This window comes from Alligator sinensis, unplaced genomic scaffold (assembly GCF_000455745.1).
Source record: "Alligator sinensis unplaced genomic scaffold, ASM45574v1 scaffold343_1, whole genome shotgun sequence".
NCBI lineage: Eukaryota > Metazoa > Chordata > Crocodylia > Alligatoridae > Alligator > Alligator sinensis.
The window spans coordinates 699,218-719,359 of NW_005841947.1; the positions used below are offsets into that span (position 1 = coordinate 699,218).

General features: G+C 45.5%; 1 protein-coding gene across 2 annotated transcripts; it reads left to right on the forward strand.

Annotated features, from left to right (window-relative positions):
• Window positions 1-2,719: 2,719 nt before the first annotated feature.
• On the forward strand, window positions 2,720-19,540 carry ILDR1 (immunoglobulin like domain containing receptor 1). 2 transcript variants are annotated; one of them, XM_006020151.2, is made up of 8 exons: window positions 2,720-3,133; window positions 6,494-6,664; window positions 7,947-8,096; window positions 9,838-9,957; window positions 10,085-10,231; window positions 13,644-13,775; window positions 16,166-17,010; window positions 18,587-19,540. In XM_006020151.2, the coding sequence occupies exons 1-8, from the start codon at window positions 3,079-3,081 to the stop codon at window positions 18,626-18,628; spliced, it is 1,662 nt and encodes a 553-aa protein (XP_006020213.2). In that variant the 5' UTR covers window positions 2,720-3,078; the 3' UTR covers window positions 18,629-19,540. The 2 variants fall into 2 exon arrangements, with proteins under 2 accessions (XP_006020213.2, XP_025055443.1); XM_025199658.1 differs by lacking the exon at window positions 6,494-6,664.
• Window positions 19,541-20,142: the final 602 nt, after the last annotated feature.

A 20,142-nucleotide genomic window follows, 5' to 3' on the forward strand; every position in this document is an offset into this window, starting at 1 on the left:
TCCACTACGACTCTCTGGGTGCAACCCTCTAGCCAATTCGCCACCCACCGGACCGTGTAGTCATCCAAATCACAGCCTCTTAACTTGTTCACCAGTATGGGGTGGGATACCGTATCGAAGGCCTTCCTGAAGTCTAAGTATACGACATCCACCCCTACTCCTGCATCCAGGCATTTTGTAACCTGGTCATAAAAAGAGACTAGATTAGTCAGGCACGATCTACCTGCTACGAACCCGTGCTGGTTTTCCCCTCAGCATAATTTGTCCTGCCGGGCTCTCGCAAATGTGAGCCTTGATAATTTTTTCAAAGACTTTGCCTAGGATGGAAGTGAGACTGACTGGCCTATAGTTGCCTGTGTCCTCCTTCCTCCCCTTCTTGAAAATGGGGACCACATTGGCCCTGCCTGAATACTACTACAGTTCCTTGGATGTCCTTAAACTATCCCTGAGTACCACAAAGCATTTAGTACCACACAACCTGGCAACATGGGGTCACAAGCAACATCTCATTTTGTTCTTGCGGGTCTCATGTCACGCAGCTCCTGAAAGCACAGGCTTGCGAGCAGTGTTTTAACCAGCCCTATGCAAAGCTAGCAGTGACAAGACCCATGCCAAGTCCAGAGATCATGATAATGCTCAAAGTTAAGAATATTGAAGAGGCAAAGATTTCTTAGGTTGATATCTTTTATTGGACCAACTGCATAGTTAGAACTGTTTCCTTTCCCATGATTCCTAGACCACAGTGACAACATCATCACTTTAACACTACCATAAGGTTATTAAACAATCTATTGTTTCCTGCTATTTCCACAGGGTTATAATAACTCTCCAGAACTTTCACCTTTCAGCAGGGTAGGCATGGGGTTCAGATAATATGCAACAAGCAAGGGTTTGGGGATAGGGGCCTGTTTGTTGTGATATCTTTTATTGGAGAAAAAATTGACAAGCTTTTTGGGCACCCAACTGCCTTTGGTCCAATTAATTAACCAACCTCTCACCCCATTGTTTCCCACCCTTTTTGGACTGAATTTTTTCAGGCCTATTTTCAATGGGTGAATTTTTGTGGGAAGTTTGAGCAAAATCTCTTCAGTGGCTGTTACCTCAGAAGTCCCTGAAAAAAAGATACATACTTTTCTCTATATAAATTAATCCTAACCCTATTCTTTTAAAACAGGACTGCACCCCAAATGGAGGACGTTTGAAGCTGAAAATTTGGTCTGTACTAGAAAGGCTTTGTTAGGTTTATATTTACCAAGGTTATAAGCATTTGAAAATTACAACCCAAGTATGCATAAACAATTCTTTCATTAAGTCTCACTTGAGGTCTTGCTCTAGCAAGCTGCTTCCATTGCAAGGGAACTACCAGGTATTAGAACCTGAAGTCAATTAATTTGGCTCGCAGGGTGGGGGGGAATGGCTTTATTGTTTGCATACCAGTGTATTGTGCCTGTGAGCATGCAGAGGGTGTTTAGCTAGGAAGTAAATGCAGGAAAAATGCTGAAGTTTCTGGGAGATTAAGTGAGAAGTAGATAAAGGGAATTCTTCCTGTTCACCTTCTCTGCTGCGGGGTGGGGTATAGAGGGAGGTGACTTGACTCTGGAAGGAAAGAATGTAAGGGCAGGGGGTTTTACATTTCAAGGGGAGGGAACAGCAAGAACTATGAGCACTGTTGTTCTGTTAGTACAGGAAGAGGCAGCTACAAAGGCAAATGAGACAGAGGGAGAGGTAACTTGACTCTCTAGCCCTGTGTTTAGGGCATTTTAAGGGGGAAGGGGGTCACCTGAGTGCCAGTCCCAGTTCAGGGCCAGACTGTAGTTAGTTCTAGTTGTTTGGAGCCAGTTTCCACTTGTTGAGCTTCGTAGGGGGAGCAGCAGCAACAGGTTTGGATTTAGCAAGAGTTAGAACTACTTTGCTGCCCTACATCTGAGACTGCAGTGAGGTCTGACATGTGAAACCTGTGTTTTACATGTGGTCCCACGCACAAAAACTCTGCCTCGGTCCTGTAAAGCAGGGGTAGTTTTAGTTCTCGACATAGTAATGCAAGACTACCGTCATCAATATTCATGATATTCTATTCAATATTCTATTTAGTTGGTCTAATAAAAGTTATCACATCTACCCAAAGAACCTTGTCTGTCTCTCAGTAGTCATGATACATTCAGACATTCTGATGTTAAAGGGGGCATGACTGCTCAGTTATCAAAGAGGCCAAAGGGAAAAAGGCACCTAAACCTATTACACACACCCACCTTGTGAACAGGGGGAGAAAGCATTTTTGTTGGAATGGTAAAACAGAACTATAGATTCCTTCAGCACGCATGTCTGCTCCTACATGAAACCAGAGACATGGTGGTTTTCCCATAAGGAAGGAAGGCAGAATTGGGAGGAGCCTCTGATGTCAACACGCTTAAAAAAAAAAAAATCCCAAGTACTACCAGGAGGCAGGGCTCTTCCTAAGCACTGAGAGCTGGGGTTATGCTAACATTAACTGAGCTGGATCTGTGTGTGTGCAGAAGGAGGGTGTGATCCACAGGAGTATGGCTAAGAGCCAGGTCTCTGTTTCCAGCAGCCCTTATGCCAGTTTAACTCACTCAGGCAATAATGAGCTGGGATGGGCAGCCCTGACCAGGGCTCCGGGAGGTCTGTCTGGGGAGGATCTTTGAGTTGAAGAAGGGAAGGCGGAGTCTCACCTGGAGGAGTGACTGGGGAGAGAGGAAGCAGCTGCAGGTGACAGTGAAAGAGGGACAAGAGGAGGAGGGGTTTGTAGCCTTAGAGAGGAGGGTGCAACACTTTCAGGATCCTTGGTGCATAGTAGCTAGGAGGGGCAGGGAAAGTAACAGCCACTGCAGGTGGAGAGGGAGGAGTGGAAAAGTGTGGGGGAGGAAGGACTGTTCCCTGCCAGGCATAGCGGGAAGTTGGGGGTGGGGAATAGAGGCAGAAGAAGTGAGCAAAGCTGGAGGAGGCAGGGAGCATGGATTCCTAGCTGCGCCAGGTACAGGTTCAGCCAGAGCCAGGTGGCCCGCCGGAAGCCTCAGGGTGACCTCTGGGTGAGGGATCCAGGCAGAAGAAGCAGGTGCCATGGCCTGGAGCTGGTGGCTGCAGCAGGTGCTGCTCCTCACCTGGCTGCCTGCAGGTGAGTGTGGGCAGGGGGTGGGTGCTGTGCCAGCCTGGGCTCTGCCCCCTGCAACCTTCCCCTGCTATTTGCAGCCCTCCTACCCCTTTGCCCTTGGGCACCACCTCCTCAGTCCCTTAGCCCCAAAACTGCTAAAGCGAAGGGGTGCCTCTTTGGGAGCTTTCCCTTTGCCTCAGGGGCAGCACCTACCACTTGCTACAGAAGTGGGTGCTGGGTTTTTGCCAGGCTGAGCTGGATTCTCCAAAATGGGCAGGTAGTTGTGGGAAGGAGCGATGCAGCGTGTCCAACTCTGCGAGGTCACCTCTGCTGTGTAGAGGGGCCAAGCCCTTCACAGGGGAAGGGGAAGGAGAGGTGGTGGTACTGGCCTCCTCTATTTTGGCTCCCCACTGAACTGTGCTTTGCAGTGAGGGCCCGAGCTCCAGCTGCTCTTGGGAGATGAGGCCTTCCTGGGGATGGGCCCTCTCCTGAGAAATTGTTGCTCCCAACCCTCCCCTGTTCCCTTCTGGCATCCAGCAGCCTGCAAGGATCCTAGGATCTTAGGAAGATTGCTGGTGGCTGGACAGTTCCTGGATGATTTGGCCTCAAATATGAGGTTTGAGAGCTTTTCTAGGGAGCTGGTACAGAAAACAAAATAGCAGGGTTTTGTGTGCACATTGCTGCTATCCTAAGAGCTGCATTACCATGTTGTGTTCTGGCTAAAATTTGGCTTCATCAATGAGGAAGAGCAGTGAATTTTCACTTTCACATGTGAGGTATCAGTAGATGGGTAGTATCTGGCTCTTCTCTTTCAAGCAGAGAGGAGAGGCAGAATACTCTGTAGGGCACTAGGCTTGCGGCTTTTCTATCTCTGAAACTGACTTAAACGGCCTTCAGTGACTCATTTAGCCTGATAGTTCTGAGCTGTTGAGTGCCTCCATATCCTGACTCCTTGAGGAGGTACTGTAGGTTCTTCATATATATATATATATATATATATATATATTTTTTTTTTTTTTAACTAGGCTTACCTTTTCATCTCTTTCCCCATCTATAAAGCAGAGGCAGTGATATTGAAAAACATTTGTGGTGCTCAAAACTATACAGATTAAATGGATTATATGGATTCTAGCTATCTGATTCTTTCTTGAGAGAGATGGTTGCAGGAATGTTGTGGCAAATGGATATTCTGTTGTTTTGACCAGATCAGTGGTTTTCAACCTTTTTAGGCTTAAGGTAACTCTTGGTTAAAGCCAGATCTTTTTTTTTAATTGTTTTTTGACTACAGAAAAATACTGGAATCATCACTCTGTTGCAGAGAACTTGGAAAGAGGTCAGAATGTTTTTGACATTATGGCTTCCTGTTTGAAATCTCTGGGATTATCTTGTAAATCATGTGTAGATATTTGCACACCTAACAGTGCTAATATTATATGGCACCCTAAGGCACCCTTAAAAGGATCTTACAAAACCGTGATTGAGAATCAGTAGATCAAACACTGGAGAGGCTAGAGTCTGATCCTCTGATTATATAATCAACTAAATACTTTGTCACTAATGGTTGTTTTCACTGCAAAAAAGTATGTGTGTGGTTTTTTTCATGGTGAGATGGTCATCTTGCTGTGAAATCCTAGGTGGGATGAGGTGAGAGACAGCCTTAGCTGTGATATAGCTAAGTGAGGCTGACACTTTACCTTCTCTCAGTCCCATTTTGTTGGCCTCGTCTAGCTAAATTGTGGTAAACTGTGGACTTTGTCTCCACAAAGGTTTTGGCAACATTTCTGCAAGACTTTATACTCTTCCATTAAGAGGATGCTGTAAGAAAGGTGATAGTAGACATGATCCAGATGTCACTGTGAAGTCACTCTCCCTTTACTCTAATGCTGATAGCAAGTGATGGAGGGAAACATTGAGACAGTGAAAGCAAGGGGCTTGTCTCACTATGAATTTAAAATGCATGCCATACATTCAAATTAAAGGATGATACAAGCCAGCCACAAAGATGTTCCACATTTAACAAGCAAGATCTTTTATGGCTGGTTTGTCACTTCATCGCATGATAGATGCTTGCTTGTGTGGCATGTTACAATATATCACACAACTAATGTGTTAATGTTGTGATTAATGTAATGTTTTCCAGAGGTTCAGTTGTAGGATGGTTGGGGTATCTTTTGTGCCTTTGACAATCTCTGCCTTAAGCTTTTCCATCCTTTCCTTGCCATGCCCTTCCTTACATGAGGTACTGTATCCTACATTTCTTCCGCAGTGTTTGTATTGCCTTATCTAAGGGCGCTGGCGATAGCTTTGCTATTATTTATAACAAGCATATCTCTTTGTGTGTTATCTTGTTTACATTTGATAGGGAAAACAATGGAATATGTCTGAGCTTATGTATAGCTTATTTGAAACATTTTAAAAATTTGCTCAGGAAATGCAATTATTTGGGATGTAAAATGACACAAAGGGACTGGTACCTGGATGAGATGAGAAGATGGCAAACAAAACCAAAAAACCCCAACAAAAAGCTACCTAATGAATAAAGAACAATTGATGATAAATAGATTGCCTTCAACTGGTCTGTTAAAGTGAACTATGGAAAGAAGCAGTATTGTTTTATGTCCTTGTTGCTGCCAGATAATATTGTGGCAAATAGTCCAACAATACAAAAATGATTGGGTGCTTTTGTATCAGTGGTTCTCAAACTTTTTTAGACTCAAGGCACCCCTCAGCTCTTGGCTTTTGCTAATTTTTTGACTATGGCAAAATCATAGATCAATTCTTCTGTTGCAAAGAACTCAGAAAGACCACAGCAGGTCAGAATGTATGCACACCTAACAGTGCTAATATTGCACAGCACCCTGCAACACACTTGAGTTTCTCAGGTGCCCAGGTTGAGAATCACTGTTTATATATAAAAGTGGGGAAGCAGAGGCTAGTAGGATAGTGTGTGTAGGAACACGTGCTTCAGAGCATAAAAGAGTCACAAACATGGCTCAGGTGGACATTTCTCCCCATGTCCTAGTACTACACAAAGAAAGACATTATGGGGTGCATCGTTCATACATTGCTTTCTTTTTTCTCAGACTAGGGCCAATAATGGTCGCTTCAAATGGGAACCAGATTAGATGGATTAATGTGTGCCATATATAAGAAATGAGGAGTAGGTCTCCCCAGTCCTAGTCCTGGTTTTGCTATTGACTTCCTGTGTGATCCCTGGCAAATGCACCTGAGGTTTCCCTTAAAGTACTGTGAATGAAATGCTATGATATCCTATGGGGGTAAGTTTTAATAGAAGGGCACAATGTTGGTGCTGTTGTTGGTCTGCTCCCAAATGGCTGTCTTTATGTGATATCCATTCCCATTGACTGGTGTCCTTATCCACAGGCTGCCTTTCCCTGCTGGTCACAGTACAGGATAAGGAGCGTTACACCACGCTCTTTGCATCTGTGATCCTCCAGTGTGACTACAGCACCTCAGCGCAGCTACAGGATGTCATAGTGACTTGGCGCTTCAAATCCTTCTGCAAGGATCCCATCTTTGATTACTACTCTGCTTGTGAGTTCCATATTCCTCCTCCTAGGGATTCCCCATGCAATTAAGGGAGATGTATGGGAGAGTTCAGTTGTCTACTGTAAACTGCCTCCTGGACTCACTCAGCTTGTAGTAGGGATCCTCAGTGAGGGAGCAGTTTTACTCCACAGAAATCTCACTGCTAGCTGTATATCTTCCCCCTTGTCATTGTATGCAACGGCAGTGGCACTGCTACCTTCACTGGCAGGCATGGAACCCAGAGGCTCGGAGCTCTGCCTCTGTAGCTGGAAACAAAAGTCCCGCAGGCAGTGATGGTTGATAGCAAAAAGGCTACATCTGAGAACCATTTTGGTGGGGTGAAAAATATAGGCACCCATGGTCCCAGCTGGAAGGCAAGAGACCGGGCACTATCATTTTTAAGGGAATAAAAATAGAAAGACTCATGAACAATCACATTACTATCAGTGATGCTCTCTCTTGCTCGGCTACACTGAGAGTACCAAAGGTCAAAACAAAGAAGCTTTTTAATAACCATTTTCCTCATCTTTTGTCTGTGATAAAGCCCCAAGAGCCTAGCCCTGTTAAAGAGGGATGGGGTAGCAAATACGTATGATTAATTCCCCTTCATGAACCAAATGATTAATTCACCAGGTCACCTGCAAGTGCCAGACTATATTATGTTGCTAGCTTAGTTGCATTTTATTTGTATGAAAACAAACTACCACGTTTCCCCCCAGGTCTATTAATTAGGTTCCCCTCCATTGCATATCATTGGAAAGACACAGTCCTTTCCCTGCTCGCAAGCCAGGTGTCATAGAAAGGCTGGGAAAAAAGAAGGCAAAATCTGTGTGGTTTTGTTTATACCCACCCAAGTTGTGGGGTTTTTTTTTAAAAAGTTGAGGTTGCTTCAGTTGTTCCAATGGGCTGTATGTCTTTGATTCCTTCTACACACGGAGGACTGATTTTTTTTTTTTTTTTCCCCCTCCCTCCCCCTCCTTCCTGATTTCCCATTGTCTTAAGCACAGTGGTTGCAAGATTTTTTTCTTCTTTGCAGTACCTGCACTCTGAGCTAGGCAGAGAGAATTTAACTTTTCATCTCCACTCATTTTATTTGATTCTGTAAAAGATTTGCTTCCTTATTCCATTTTATATGACCAAACATGGTGGGTCTGAGTGCATATTTGCTCATTACACAGGGATGTGAGATTAACTGCACCCTTTGTGGCAAATCAAGATGAGCTTTTCACTTAAAGGTGGACTGAGATCATTGCTGCTATTTCAGCGGTGTAAAATGGTTTATTTGTAGCCTACCAGGCTGGTTTAGCTCTTGGCCAGGACCCATCAGATGACTGCAATGATAGTCAGCGGGAGGGCCGCAACATCATTCAGAAACGCGGACAGAACGAGCCTGTGCTTGGCACAGATTACAGACAGCGCAAGATCACCATTCAGAACCGTAAGTCACCAGCTGATTAGGGGCCTATAAAGGAGGTATGCAAATGCAGTAACTGTCTAACATCTTGCCTGCCTGCCTGAAATCACTTAGTGAAGTATGAGTGTGGCCAGCTGTGTCTGTGACTTACACAAGTCTATGAGCCAGAGCTGTAGCCAGATTCCTGCTAAGGATGTTTACAACTCCCCAAGCAAGAGCTCAGATAATGGCACTCAGACATCTGGCATGGTAAACTGAGTACTACAGCTTAGTGTTTATGGCATTGCATGGATATTGGCTGCAGCCAAGGCTGAAGATTTGGAATGGGGTGAGCCAATGCTTTTACTGGGACTTAAAGCGGGAGGTTACTGGCTAGAGGGTCTTGCCCCTCTGCTCAAGGTCAGACCAATTGCTATATTTGGGGTCAGGAAGGAATTTTACCCCAAGGTATGATTGGTACAGATTGTAGGGGTTTTTTTCTTTCCTTTGTAAAAAGGAGTGTGATCCTCTTCCTGGGATCTCTTGAGCATGTATTAACAGCCTTTTACAGAAGCAGGATTTTGGCTGTCATGGTCCCCTTGCTTTGTGTATGGCAGGTTAAAGCATTACATCTTGTGCTGTGTCAGGGTTGACAATAGTTTTACTAAGAGATCTGTATAGAATGATTTGGATATGGATGAACCTGCCTCAGGTAGGGGGTTGGACTAGATGACCTATAGACATCCTTTCCAGCCCTACTTCTCTATGATTCCTACAGTTTTCTATAATTTTTCTCATTCTAGAGTTTTGAGTAATTGGCCATTTTTAAGTGGGTTTCATTTTCTTTTGAAGCAGTAGTTGGTAGCCACTACTGCAATTCACTTACTGGGCTTAATGAGCATTTTATATCTGCTCCGGGGATGAAGGGGTCAGTGCTTTAATTAGAGCGGCTCCAAGAACCGCTGTAATTAAAGCGCCGCCACATCTTGTGTATCCCCATGCTTAAAAATGTGGCAGGGGTGCCTGAACTAAAGGTTGTTTGAGCTTGTCAAGCAAGCTTTAGTTCAGGTGCCCCCACTGCCATTTTAAAACACAAAGATGCTAATACACAAGATGCTGGAGGCAGCTGGAGCATGGCAAATGCCACACTCCAGTAGACTCAATTAATCAGGTCTGCTCCAACACACTGGAATTCCAGTGCATCAGAGCAGCTTTGCTGCTCATGTATAGGCACCCAATGTCCCCCTGTCCTGATTAGGCATAATTGAGAGATGTTGGGACACCAGCCTTGGTGCATCAGTGGCTAGATCTGAAGTGGACAGGAAGTGTGATATCAGGGATATTTTTCTTCTCATTCAGTAACTTGCTGTGATGTGATTGACTGAGCACCCTGACCATCAGGGTCAAACCAGAAGAAGATTTTTTTTGAGGGAAGAGAAATGATGAGCTGAAAACCTAAGAAGCAAGACAAGTGTGTACAACAGAGGTTTTGTGGTGTTTGCAGCAGAGACCGGGTATAGTGCACTACTTATTAGTCATGTTGCCTTATTGACACAGAAGATATGGGACATACTTCTTTACCTACTAGAGGAGCCATTGCTCAAGTTAAAGTTCAGTGTCCTGTGTTATTTGAAGATGAAGGGCACTGCCCCCTATCAAAGCTGCAAACACCAAGCACTCTTCTGTGTCATCTGCAGCACAAGTGTTTGTTACACTAGGGTCTGAGAGCAGTGTCAGCCCCAAAGTGCCCATTGCTCCTAGCATTTTTTCTCTCTCTCTCCTCTAGGAGCAGATCTTGTGATTAATGAAGTAATGTGGTGGGACCATGGAATGTACTACTGTATTGTTGAGGCTCCAGGAGACACATCTGGTGACCCTGACAAAGAGGTTAAGCTAATTGTTTTACGTAAGTGCCAGTGGTCTGTTCTCCTGTCACTCCTGCTGTTTACCATCTCCCATCACAACCATCTCTAAAAATTCTCTCTCTCTCTCTCTCTCTCTCAAACACTGTCTTCCCTTCTCCCCCATGTCAGATTGGCTAACCGTGATCTTCATCGTTCTTGGTGGTCTCCTCTTGCTCTTGCTGATTGGGGTGTGCTGTTGCCAGTGTTGTCCCCAATACTGCTGCTGCCATATCCAGTGTCCCTGCTGCCCAACTCAGTGCTGCTGCAATGAAGAAGGTGAGGAGCAGACAAATGTATGGGTGCATATATATATCCCCTGTGCTGTTGCTTTTGGCAACATAAAATGTGTCTTGCATAACATGTTTAGCCCTGCTTCAACCATGTGTTTGGAAGCAAGCTAGTCTGTGACGCTGTGTTATACTCACATCATCAACCTTCCAGTGAGAGAAGGGGGTCTAAAAAAATGGCTCCCATGCCCTCCACCTTGCCCCTCCACTTCCAAAGGAGTCCTCCACACCTTGCAACCCTGTCTCTGTCCTTGCCACCAGCTCCTTCCTTTCTCCCCACACAGCAACTTGCCATTGAATAAGAGGAGCAAGGGGTTTGCTAAATGTTAGCTGCTTCATGGGGGCTGCCTATGTGCTTGTTCTTTCTTCATAATAACTGGAAGCTAAACTGTGGCAGCTTGGCCCTCAGGAACAGGAGCTTTTGTTACCATATCCTCACTTACCCATGCACATTCTGCTGGGTTAATAAAAATAAGGTGCATCAAAGGCTTGTATTAGTCAGGCTTGCCAGCTGAAGTGACGCCGATTACCACTGGGAGCAGATTGGTGAGTAAGGAGCTGCCATTTTTTAGGATATCCTTTCAGAGACACATGGCTAAAGGTGGGTTGGGATTGGCAAATTTCCAGAGGCTAAGGGAAGCAGAGGAGCTAGCCCCCAAAATAGTTTGTTCAGCTATTTCTGGTGTGGGGTGTGCATAGTGCAGTCCTTCTTCAGTGGGTTAAAATATTATGACGACTGTTTTAAGGGCTCTAAAGTGAAACAGTTGAGGGCAGAGGTTGAAATCTGGTAGGGATGTTGGTGTCCCCGAGGAGAATATTGCTGCTCATCTTCTTTCAGGCCCTGGGAGATGGTGGGGGGCGGGGGCCTGAAGAATAAAGACCCCTCTTCCTTTCTCTGATTCTTGTAGTGCCCCTGCCTGAGGGGGGATGTGGGTAGGGTCTCACTTCTCTAAGCTGGGATCTTCAGATAGTCTGGAGGGCCTCTGTTTGTTCCTGTCCTGCCCTTCCTAACTCATGTGGTCAGTAGACCATGGGCTGTTCTGCCCCTGTCTGGTTCCATGGTGAAGAGCACAGATCATTCTCTTTCTCTGTATGTTGGGATCTGGGGGACATAGACTCCAACGTACTCAGTGGGAGGAGAGGCGGTTTTGGCCTGCTGTTCCACACAATCCATGCCATCTCATGCTCCATTCTTTTTTTCCTTTCTGTTATTAATTGCTGAGTGTTCTGTGTGAGGAGTCTAGTATATTTCAGCAAAGAAAGACTGGGATTCTGGAGGCATCTCAAAAAGTCCCAGTATCCCATAAAATACAGGACAGTTTTGATGTGTCTACAGTATAACAAAAGTATATGGTCTCTTCAGATGAAAATCTCCCACTAAAAGAAATGTACGGCAAGGGTGAAATTTATAGTTTCTTGGCAAATACAGGCCACAAGAGGGTGCTCTACATCTTCTGAAATAGGCCAAAGTGCCACTGATGTGTAGGTAACTGTTATTTCAAAGCCCAGGTCCTTATTAGGCTTAGTGTTGATTTTGGTCATAAAATCGAATGAGTTTTGCATGGTTTGGAGGGTTTATTTTGGATATAAAACCAAAGTATAATGGACTAGACTTATCCCTGCTGCAAACAGCTGCCTTTCCCATAGCTCTCACACAAGACCTTTGGCATAAAAGATGAGGGTGAAGTTACATGTTACACTTAGACCATACTAAATCTGTGGAATGTTAAGTGGTGTCAAAGTTTAACCCTAGAACATGCTGTGAGTGATGGCACATTAATATGGCTTCTTGGTTGCACAGCTCTGACATGCCACTGGTGGGCTGGTGAGCAGGTCCATGGCTAGGAGCCAGGATGCCTGGGCTCTACCCCTGCTCTGGGTAGTGGTGGGGGGTGGGGGTAGTGCATCCTGGGATGCTGTAAGATTGCAAATGGCTCTTTTTTTCTCCATGGAGCAGACTGAAGTTACCCTAATGTGAGCTAACTAGCAGAGCCCAGAATTAATCCTTGCCTGAGGTGGCTTAACTTTGAGATGCTCAGAAGGCATTTTGCATGAGTTAATGAGCTTTAATGTGCAGATAGTTGCATTTCAAGTACCCTTAGCATGGTGTAAGTTTAACATGTAACTTCACCCTCAGGGTGAAGGCATGTGTGCATGACATGCCTTCTTTTCTGCTGCCTTTTTCTCCTACAAACCTCTCCTACTCCATTGCTGAAGTAAATGATGCTTGTTCTCCATGTCTGTCAAATGCCAAACAAGGCCAAGTTCTGCCACATGCACCTATTTTCCAACTCTCTCACACCAGCATTTCTCACTCTAGAATTAGGACTAGTGTCTCTACAACCTTTTAAAAGATGAAAAGTGAATCTTCCTCACGTACCCACGGGATTACATTCTATGTGGTGGAACAGGGGAATTATTTTTTTTTTCCCCAAAATCTCTGAACTCAGAGCTGGGAGGCGGTTGGAGAAAGACAAACTGATGAGCAGGGAAGATAATTCTAGCATGTGTACTATAAAGGGAGCAGCAAGTGTGTCAGGGAGGCCAGAATGAGGGAGGTTGAAATAATGCAGACAAAAGTAGGGCAGGGTGGAGCTGAGTGCCATTAGCTTTGAGGGAGAGAAGAAAGGGTGGCTTTTCAGATATACTGTGGATGATGGAATGGCTGGATTTGGAAAGTCTGCATGGAAGGGGGCAAGGAGCTCATTGTGACCCCTTTTACTGCAAGTCTGGACAGAAAAAGGGAAATGGAAATTGGCATCAATAAGATGAGGCTTAGGGAAGTAGAACTGGGTTAAGAAGAAAGAAGGGTACCTGGCACTATAAAGAAAGGGAACAGCATTAACCTCTTCACCATCCAGCCCCTAGCAAAAAAGGAAGTAGACTGTGCCTGTAGACATGAGGGGAGGCTGCTCCGACACATTGTAATTATAGCACATCGGAGCAGACTCAATTAATCGAGTCTGCTGGAACATGCTGATTCGTGTGCTCCAGCAGCCTCTGCATCTCGTGTATCATTGTCCCTATGGTTCAAAATGGCAGTGGAGCCCTTTAAGTAAAGCTCAGAGCCACTCTAATTAAAGCACCCTCCCTGCCGCATGTGTAAAAATACCCCTCATGTTTTAAAGGTACAGTCTGTAACTATCAATGACACTGAAACTTTCCCAGATGCCTTTGGCTGGATCACAACCTCAGCTCTGTGGCATCTCACTCCATGGTGGAAACTTTTCCTCTTTGTTTCAGGTTTGCCCCATGATGAAGAGGGCTGTTTATGCTGTTGCTTTCTTAACTGTCTATAGCTGACATCCACATGCAGCCACCTATGAAGGAAAGCTGGCTGGTGTGGGCTGCAGGGATGGGTACTGGGGATAGGTTCTTTAAACGTGTCTCTTCCCTCCTAGTTTTGGCACGACACCGGTTCCTGAAGCAGACTCGTTCCCTTGTGCCATGGATGTCACAATCTCCATTCTACATGGGAGGTGACAAGAACTCCAAACTCTCTACCTACCAGCTAAACCCACTGCTGCAACGAGGTGAGGCCTTGGGTGTCTCTGCAGAGAGAGAAGGCTGGTAAACTGAACTAGGCCACTCCTTGGGGTCTAATGGCTTGATTGTAGCCTGTAGGCCTTGGTGTGGTAAAAAGACATTACTGCCATGATTCAGATGCATCTTCACTGAATTGTTGCTCTAACTGCAGTGTAGTGTACACTTACCAGCATTAACTTTAAACTGGCGAACTTGAGTACTCTTAGCAGTGTGGCCACACCAGCCCAGAAGTTGGCACAGGCTGCAAAAACCAGCTTGAGAAGCTAGGTGACAACATTGAGGTGATCTGTGCCAAGCTCCATGCTGTCACAGATAAATTCCTATGGGTAGCTGGCTTGCAGCCAGCTCTGAACTATGCTGAAGTGACTGTAAGCACTCCCTCAGCCATCTCATTCCCAAGGGAGGAAAGAATACAGTCTCTGTCCTGCTGTGTTTGTCATGGTCCATCCCTTATAGCAGACGCTGACACAGTTAAGTGGAGCGCAACTTGTTTGTGTGGTGCTAGTCTGCATAAATGACTGAGAACAAATAGCTTTCTCTCCAATGACACTGGAGAGAAGACGTCCAATATTATGTGTAACTGGGAAACAAAGGAGGAGTTGAAACTTAATGTCTCTGATTACAATCTCTTTCTAGGTGGCCTCCTCCCCAAAGTGAATTAAGATTTCAGTTTTTGACACACACTTGCAGGGAAAAATAAGAAAAATGTGTTTTGTTGTTTTTAACCATAGCAAAGCAGGAAAGTATTTATTACGGGAAATAAAACAAAATACATAAACATTCAGAAAATAGGGGAGAGCAGCATAACTTTCTCCCAAATAACTTTAATGCTACTTTTGTTCACAGTCAGCTTGAAACAAGTTTTACAAAGCAGTTCCACTAACTATATGTCTGTACTAAAAAGCATCTTTTGTTGTAGTTTCAAGAAGTATGATTAATAGATTCTGCATTCACTGTTGGAAATATGTAATCAGTGATATTTTATGACTGACTTTGCCTACCTTACTCCTGTGCATGTTAGCTTTGGATAGCCAGTCAGTTAACTCCTACAGCTCCCAGTTTTGTGGCTACACTTAGATTTCTAGACATGGTGTGCTCTATCAGCTTATTACTAAAATGAGTCTGAGACTGAGCCACCGTGATGTACAATGTGGGTAGTCTGACACCTTTCATGCAGGCATCAAAACGTGGGTACATACTGACACAGGGAAAGGGTGGAGTTGGGGCTGCCTCGAGTCTGTGTATTTCCATTCTTCTCCATTTTTTTTTTCTCTTAATTTTCATTTAAATTAGTTTGCAGTCTGCTCCCCTACTTTTAATCTCCAAAATGTTTTAATCACTACTGTAAGAGAATAGAGTTTGTATTTAACTCCAGCTTAACAATATTTGTTGTGTGAACCAAGGCATTCCCTTTTGGTTTTTGATGTAGCCCATAAGGAAGTGAACTGTTATCTCTTCCCTACAGAAAACGGATTTTCCTCCGAATATACAAATTGGAACAGAGTTGTCCAGTTGACAGCCTCCAAGCTGCATGCAGCTTGCAAGGGGCTAATGTGCAGCCGCTGAGCCCCTACCAAGCTAACATCCCCCTCATTGCTCTGGTTCCTGCTGCAGCCAGGGTCTCTTTCCTCCTTCAGTTTTTGCTTCCTGCTCCCACCTCAGTGAATGGAGTGGTGAAGTCCACAGCACTAGGGGAGCCCACAGCACTGTGCAGTGAGGGAGCTGAGGAGGGGGCAGCTCACATGCAGAGCAGCAATGTGAGTGAGGAGGGAGTAGGGCTGCCTGCACATATACTGCAGTGGCGGGGGGAAGGTGCAGCCTGAAGTCCCGTGACCCCTGGCTGCTTAGTTGTCCAGCCCTAAATCAGAAGAATGGTTCCTAGACTGGTAATCCTAGGAAGTACCCAACAGAGTAGGTACTGCTCTCAAGCATGCCCTGTTCCCTCTTGCATACGCTAAATCTGGAAATGAGGAGATGAAGGTACTGTGAGAGTAGGCCCACCACCATTCCCTGGCTCCTTGTCTCCTGCACACTTGAGAGTAGCAATAGGGGATGGGTCCAGAACAGTTTCACTGCCTCCCTTCCAGGGCCAGGGCAGAGGGTCAGGACATGTTTGAGAGCATCAAGGATACATGTACACATACTATTCATGATCTCTTGCTGCTTAAGTTCCCCAGAGCATAGATAATGCTCTCACCCATTGGTAGTTTGTCTTTGGTCCCCTTGACGTGGTGAAGAAGTGAGGGAGCAAGAAGGTCACAATGAAGGGATGGGTAAGGAGGAAAAAGAGGCTCTAATCTCCTGGTTCAGACCCTTTTGGATGTTAGCAGCAAGAGAGACATCTCACACTACTGCTCCATCTGTCCTGTATCCACAGATGTCTCTCTGCAGAGCAGCCTCCCCATGGTGCCATCACAGGGGCAGTTGCCTCCCAGCAACAGGGTCTTGGACTATCTGGAATCTGAGATCCAAAAATTCAACCCCTCCCAACCCTTGCCACCCTCCCAAAAAATTGGGGCTGGCCAGCATTCCAGCATCCTTTCCTCCCTGAACTCGGAGATCGTGGAGCGTAGAGTAATCCATCTGCCTCCCATCATCGAGTGTGCCCCTTCCTCACAGAGGACCAGCAGCTCGTCACGCCTGCAGCGACCTGCCCGGACCGCAGGATCCTGGGACTCTGCAACAGAAGATGAGAGGGAAAACAGGAGGCGACACCAGTCTCAGGATGGAGATTCCTACTCCAGCTATGAGCAGGGGTCCTGGGACAGGTGGCGAGACCAGCATCCTCGAAGGCAGAGGGATGCCAGCTACAATAGCAGGCGCCAGAGCTCCCGATGGGACACGTCACCTACAAGACAGCCAGAAAGGGGTAGGAATGGTGGCAACTTCAACTCCTATTCTGGGGAGGGAGAAACCAGGGGGCACTCAGGGCGCCACTATGACTCAAGGCCCCAGGCCTCGGGGAGACGAGACCATCAGCGCCCTACCAGACGGAGCAACAATTCAGAGAACTGGAAGCGGCGGCGGCCTCGCAGCTACTCTCCGCCCTCAGGGAGAGAGTCATGGAGCTCTATGGATGAGCGGGAGCATTCCCCAGCGACCCGCAGGCCACGCCACCACCGTTCCCCAAACTGGCCCGAAGACAAACCTCCCAGTTACCGCTCACTGGAGATCATCCCGACCAAGAGTGGCAAGCCCAGAAACAGCACAGGGCAGCAATCGGTGAGTCCTCACTGTTTCTCTCTGACAGGTTTGCTTTTAATGGGTGCTGTGTACTCACTGCAGTCTAGAAAATGTCAAGGTAGAGGTCAGGGAGCACTGGGTACCCTGCAGCTTGCCTCAGGAGATTGGGAAGAAGGTGCTGAATTGATTGCACGTTGACTGGTGGTGGTGGTCTGTCCCAGATAAATAGGTGGTTCCTCCTGGGGCTACCTTGAGAAGGAGGTCTCCAAGTTAGATGTGCTGAGAGTCCCCCATAATCAACCCCCTTTTTTCCCTGTTGCTTTCTTTCCATCTTTCCTATGCTTATTACTTCCATGTAAAAAAAAAACAACATATATATTGTTTGAGCAGTGATTCTCAGCTAAGGTGCCAGGGCATGCTGACAGACCTTTTTGAAGGGTGCTGTGAGGTGTGAGGGGGTAAACAGCTAAACTAAGCAGGTAGAGCAGACTTAGGCTTGTCTCTGCATAGATGATCCCCTATCCCCACTGCCAGCCCTGGCCCTGCAAGGAGGCAAGTACTGTAATCTATAAATTAGCTTTTGAAATTGGGTGTGATTCAATTCACAAAGTTATAGAGGGGTGCCTTGAGTCTGATAAGAGGCAACTCCGGTCCAAACTGGTTGAGAATCATGATGTTAGAAACACAATTTAGCATACCTTTATAAATACCATTAAGATTTTTTTATATGGCCACAATTTTCAAACATAAGTGCTCAGAGTCATATCTAAGTTCCTATATTAGTGGGCCTCTTTTTTTTTTTTTTTTAAAGATGCCAAACCATTCTAGTAAGGATATCTAGCTCACAAGAACCTATACGGAGAACTGAAGGCGAGGGGTTTTTGGCAATATTATTTTATTGGACCAACTGCATAGTTGGGACGGATATTAGCCAAGCTTTCAAGCACATATTGCCCTGCTTCACATCTAGGCCCCTTGTAAACTGCAAATTTCAATATACTCCATGTGGTAGTAGGGCTAGAGTGATGTTGTGGCCATGATGGTCCAGGAAATATAAAAGAGGCAAGGATTCTTTGGTGATATTTTTTTGTTGGATCTCTCTCAGTTATACTCTTGGTTCAAGAATAGATATTATAAAGAGAGAGAGGCCCAAAGACCATGCCTCTTGTGTGTTTCCTGGGCTAGCTTCAATACAGCACCACCTAAAACTGAAGTTGTCACATAAGGCACTGAACAGTCTTTCACTCCGTTCTCCTTCTTCAGCCTGCAATGTGGTTTGAACCGGCAATCTGTATGGAAGACCTCATAGCCCATTCCCAGCCTCCAGTTTTATCCAGTTTTGTTCCCTAATTATTTTTACACCTTCCAGTTTTTCAGTGACCCCCAATTCACTTGTGTGGGACACTAAGATACAGGGCTGTTCTCAGATAGGTCATGCCTCACAGTTCCCTTCACTCTTCCCCATGCTACAGGGAGAAGTTTTCCCCCTTTTAAGTTTCCTCGGATTCAGCCCTGGCACTAGTGCAGATATGAAACATCTTGCTGTACCCCTCAGCTCTCTAAGTTTTCTGTGCTTCCCATCACAGTTCTGAGTGTGTCTTGTTTTCTCTTGCAGGATCGAGGAAGCTCCCGCAGTGGAAGAAGCGTTGTCATCTAATGCGTGCTGTGCTGAAAGGGCCAAGATTCCTTATGGTTCTGCTTTGCCGGGGTCCCTCTCTGCCTTTCCTGCGCATACATTGATATGACTGCTTCTGATTGTTGCAGGTCTCCTGCTCAGGAGGATAAAGCAGGTCCCCACTGCATTTGTGACTGAGGAAATCTGTGCCTAAGGGCCACAAGATGCCTGGCTCGTAATACCATCTAAATGCCTTGATACCTGTTCCCTACCCAAGGAATTTAAGTAGTTAACAGGCCATGGTTTGAAAGCATTCCTTTTGAAGGGAAGACATTTTTTTTCTGTGTTCAGCACCACAAAAGCATGTTTCTCTGCTTTGAGCCTGCCTTTTTATCTGGTTGGGTGTCCTGGAACTAAGAAGGAAGTCCTTGGAACACTCCTCCTTTGCAAACTGCTCACCCAGTTAATACTCAGGCAGAACCCATAGGGTGACAGGACAGTGTCTTATTTCTTTGATTCAGGATGCCAGCAAGTATGGTGTGTGTGTGTGTGTGTGAGTGTAAGATTCACCAGCAAACATCTGATTGTACACTGTGCTAATGAAGTAGTTTCCTGTTTGCCCCTTAATGGACTCAAGTAAACTTGTTTCTGTGAGGTAATGGAAACATCAAAATGCCTTACTGCATCTGGCGATAGCTGCACATACCCAGATTGCTCTCAGCAACTTCTGTGCTTGATGAACATTACTAGCTGGTTCGGTTTGTATTGACAAGTCCATCTGCCCCAGCACAAAGACCTTCATAAGGAGCTTGAGGTGCTCTATCCTGCCCATTGACCTGGACTTCAGTACTATTAACTTGGGAGCATGTTGATCTACCAAGGTTCAGGTATTGCAGGCTGCTGTTTTATTCTCGGGGCCTAAGATGGTGGGCAGCTACTATCCTAGGTACTGTGGTCCTGATTTTTTTTTTTTTTTTTTTTTTTTTTTTCAAAATTACTGAGCTTGCCCAACCTGCATTTGAAGCCATGGGGAGCAGGAGATGTCCCAACAGCTCTGAAAATTATGACCTGTATGGATAACTCTTTGGAGGAATCTACCCTTTCCCCAGCATCTTCTCTGCTTAGCTTTCCCTTGTTGTTCCTTATCCTCCCAAATTTGGTATATGAGGGAAATGGACTCTAGGAGAAATCTTTCAGTCTTGCATTCTGCTCTTAGTAGTGCTGTTACAAAGCTAATCCTTACTATCCACCCCAGTGATTCTCAATGAGGGTCTTGCAGCACCCTGGGGTGCCTTGAGATACTTTCAAGGGTATTGAGGGGTGCCACATAATGTTAGCATGAGAAATTTCAAATAGGAATCCAGAGTCTTAAAAACATTCTGACTTGTTGGGGTCTTTCTGAGTTCTTTGTAACAGGAAAACTGATTTATTAGTTTTTCATTAATTTTTTGACTACAGAAAAGAAGGGTGCATTTTCTGAGGGGTGCCTTGAGTCCTGTTGAGGGATGTTTCAAGTCCAAAACCCCACACATTGTTCAGCTGATCTGTAGCATGGA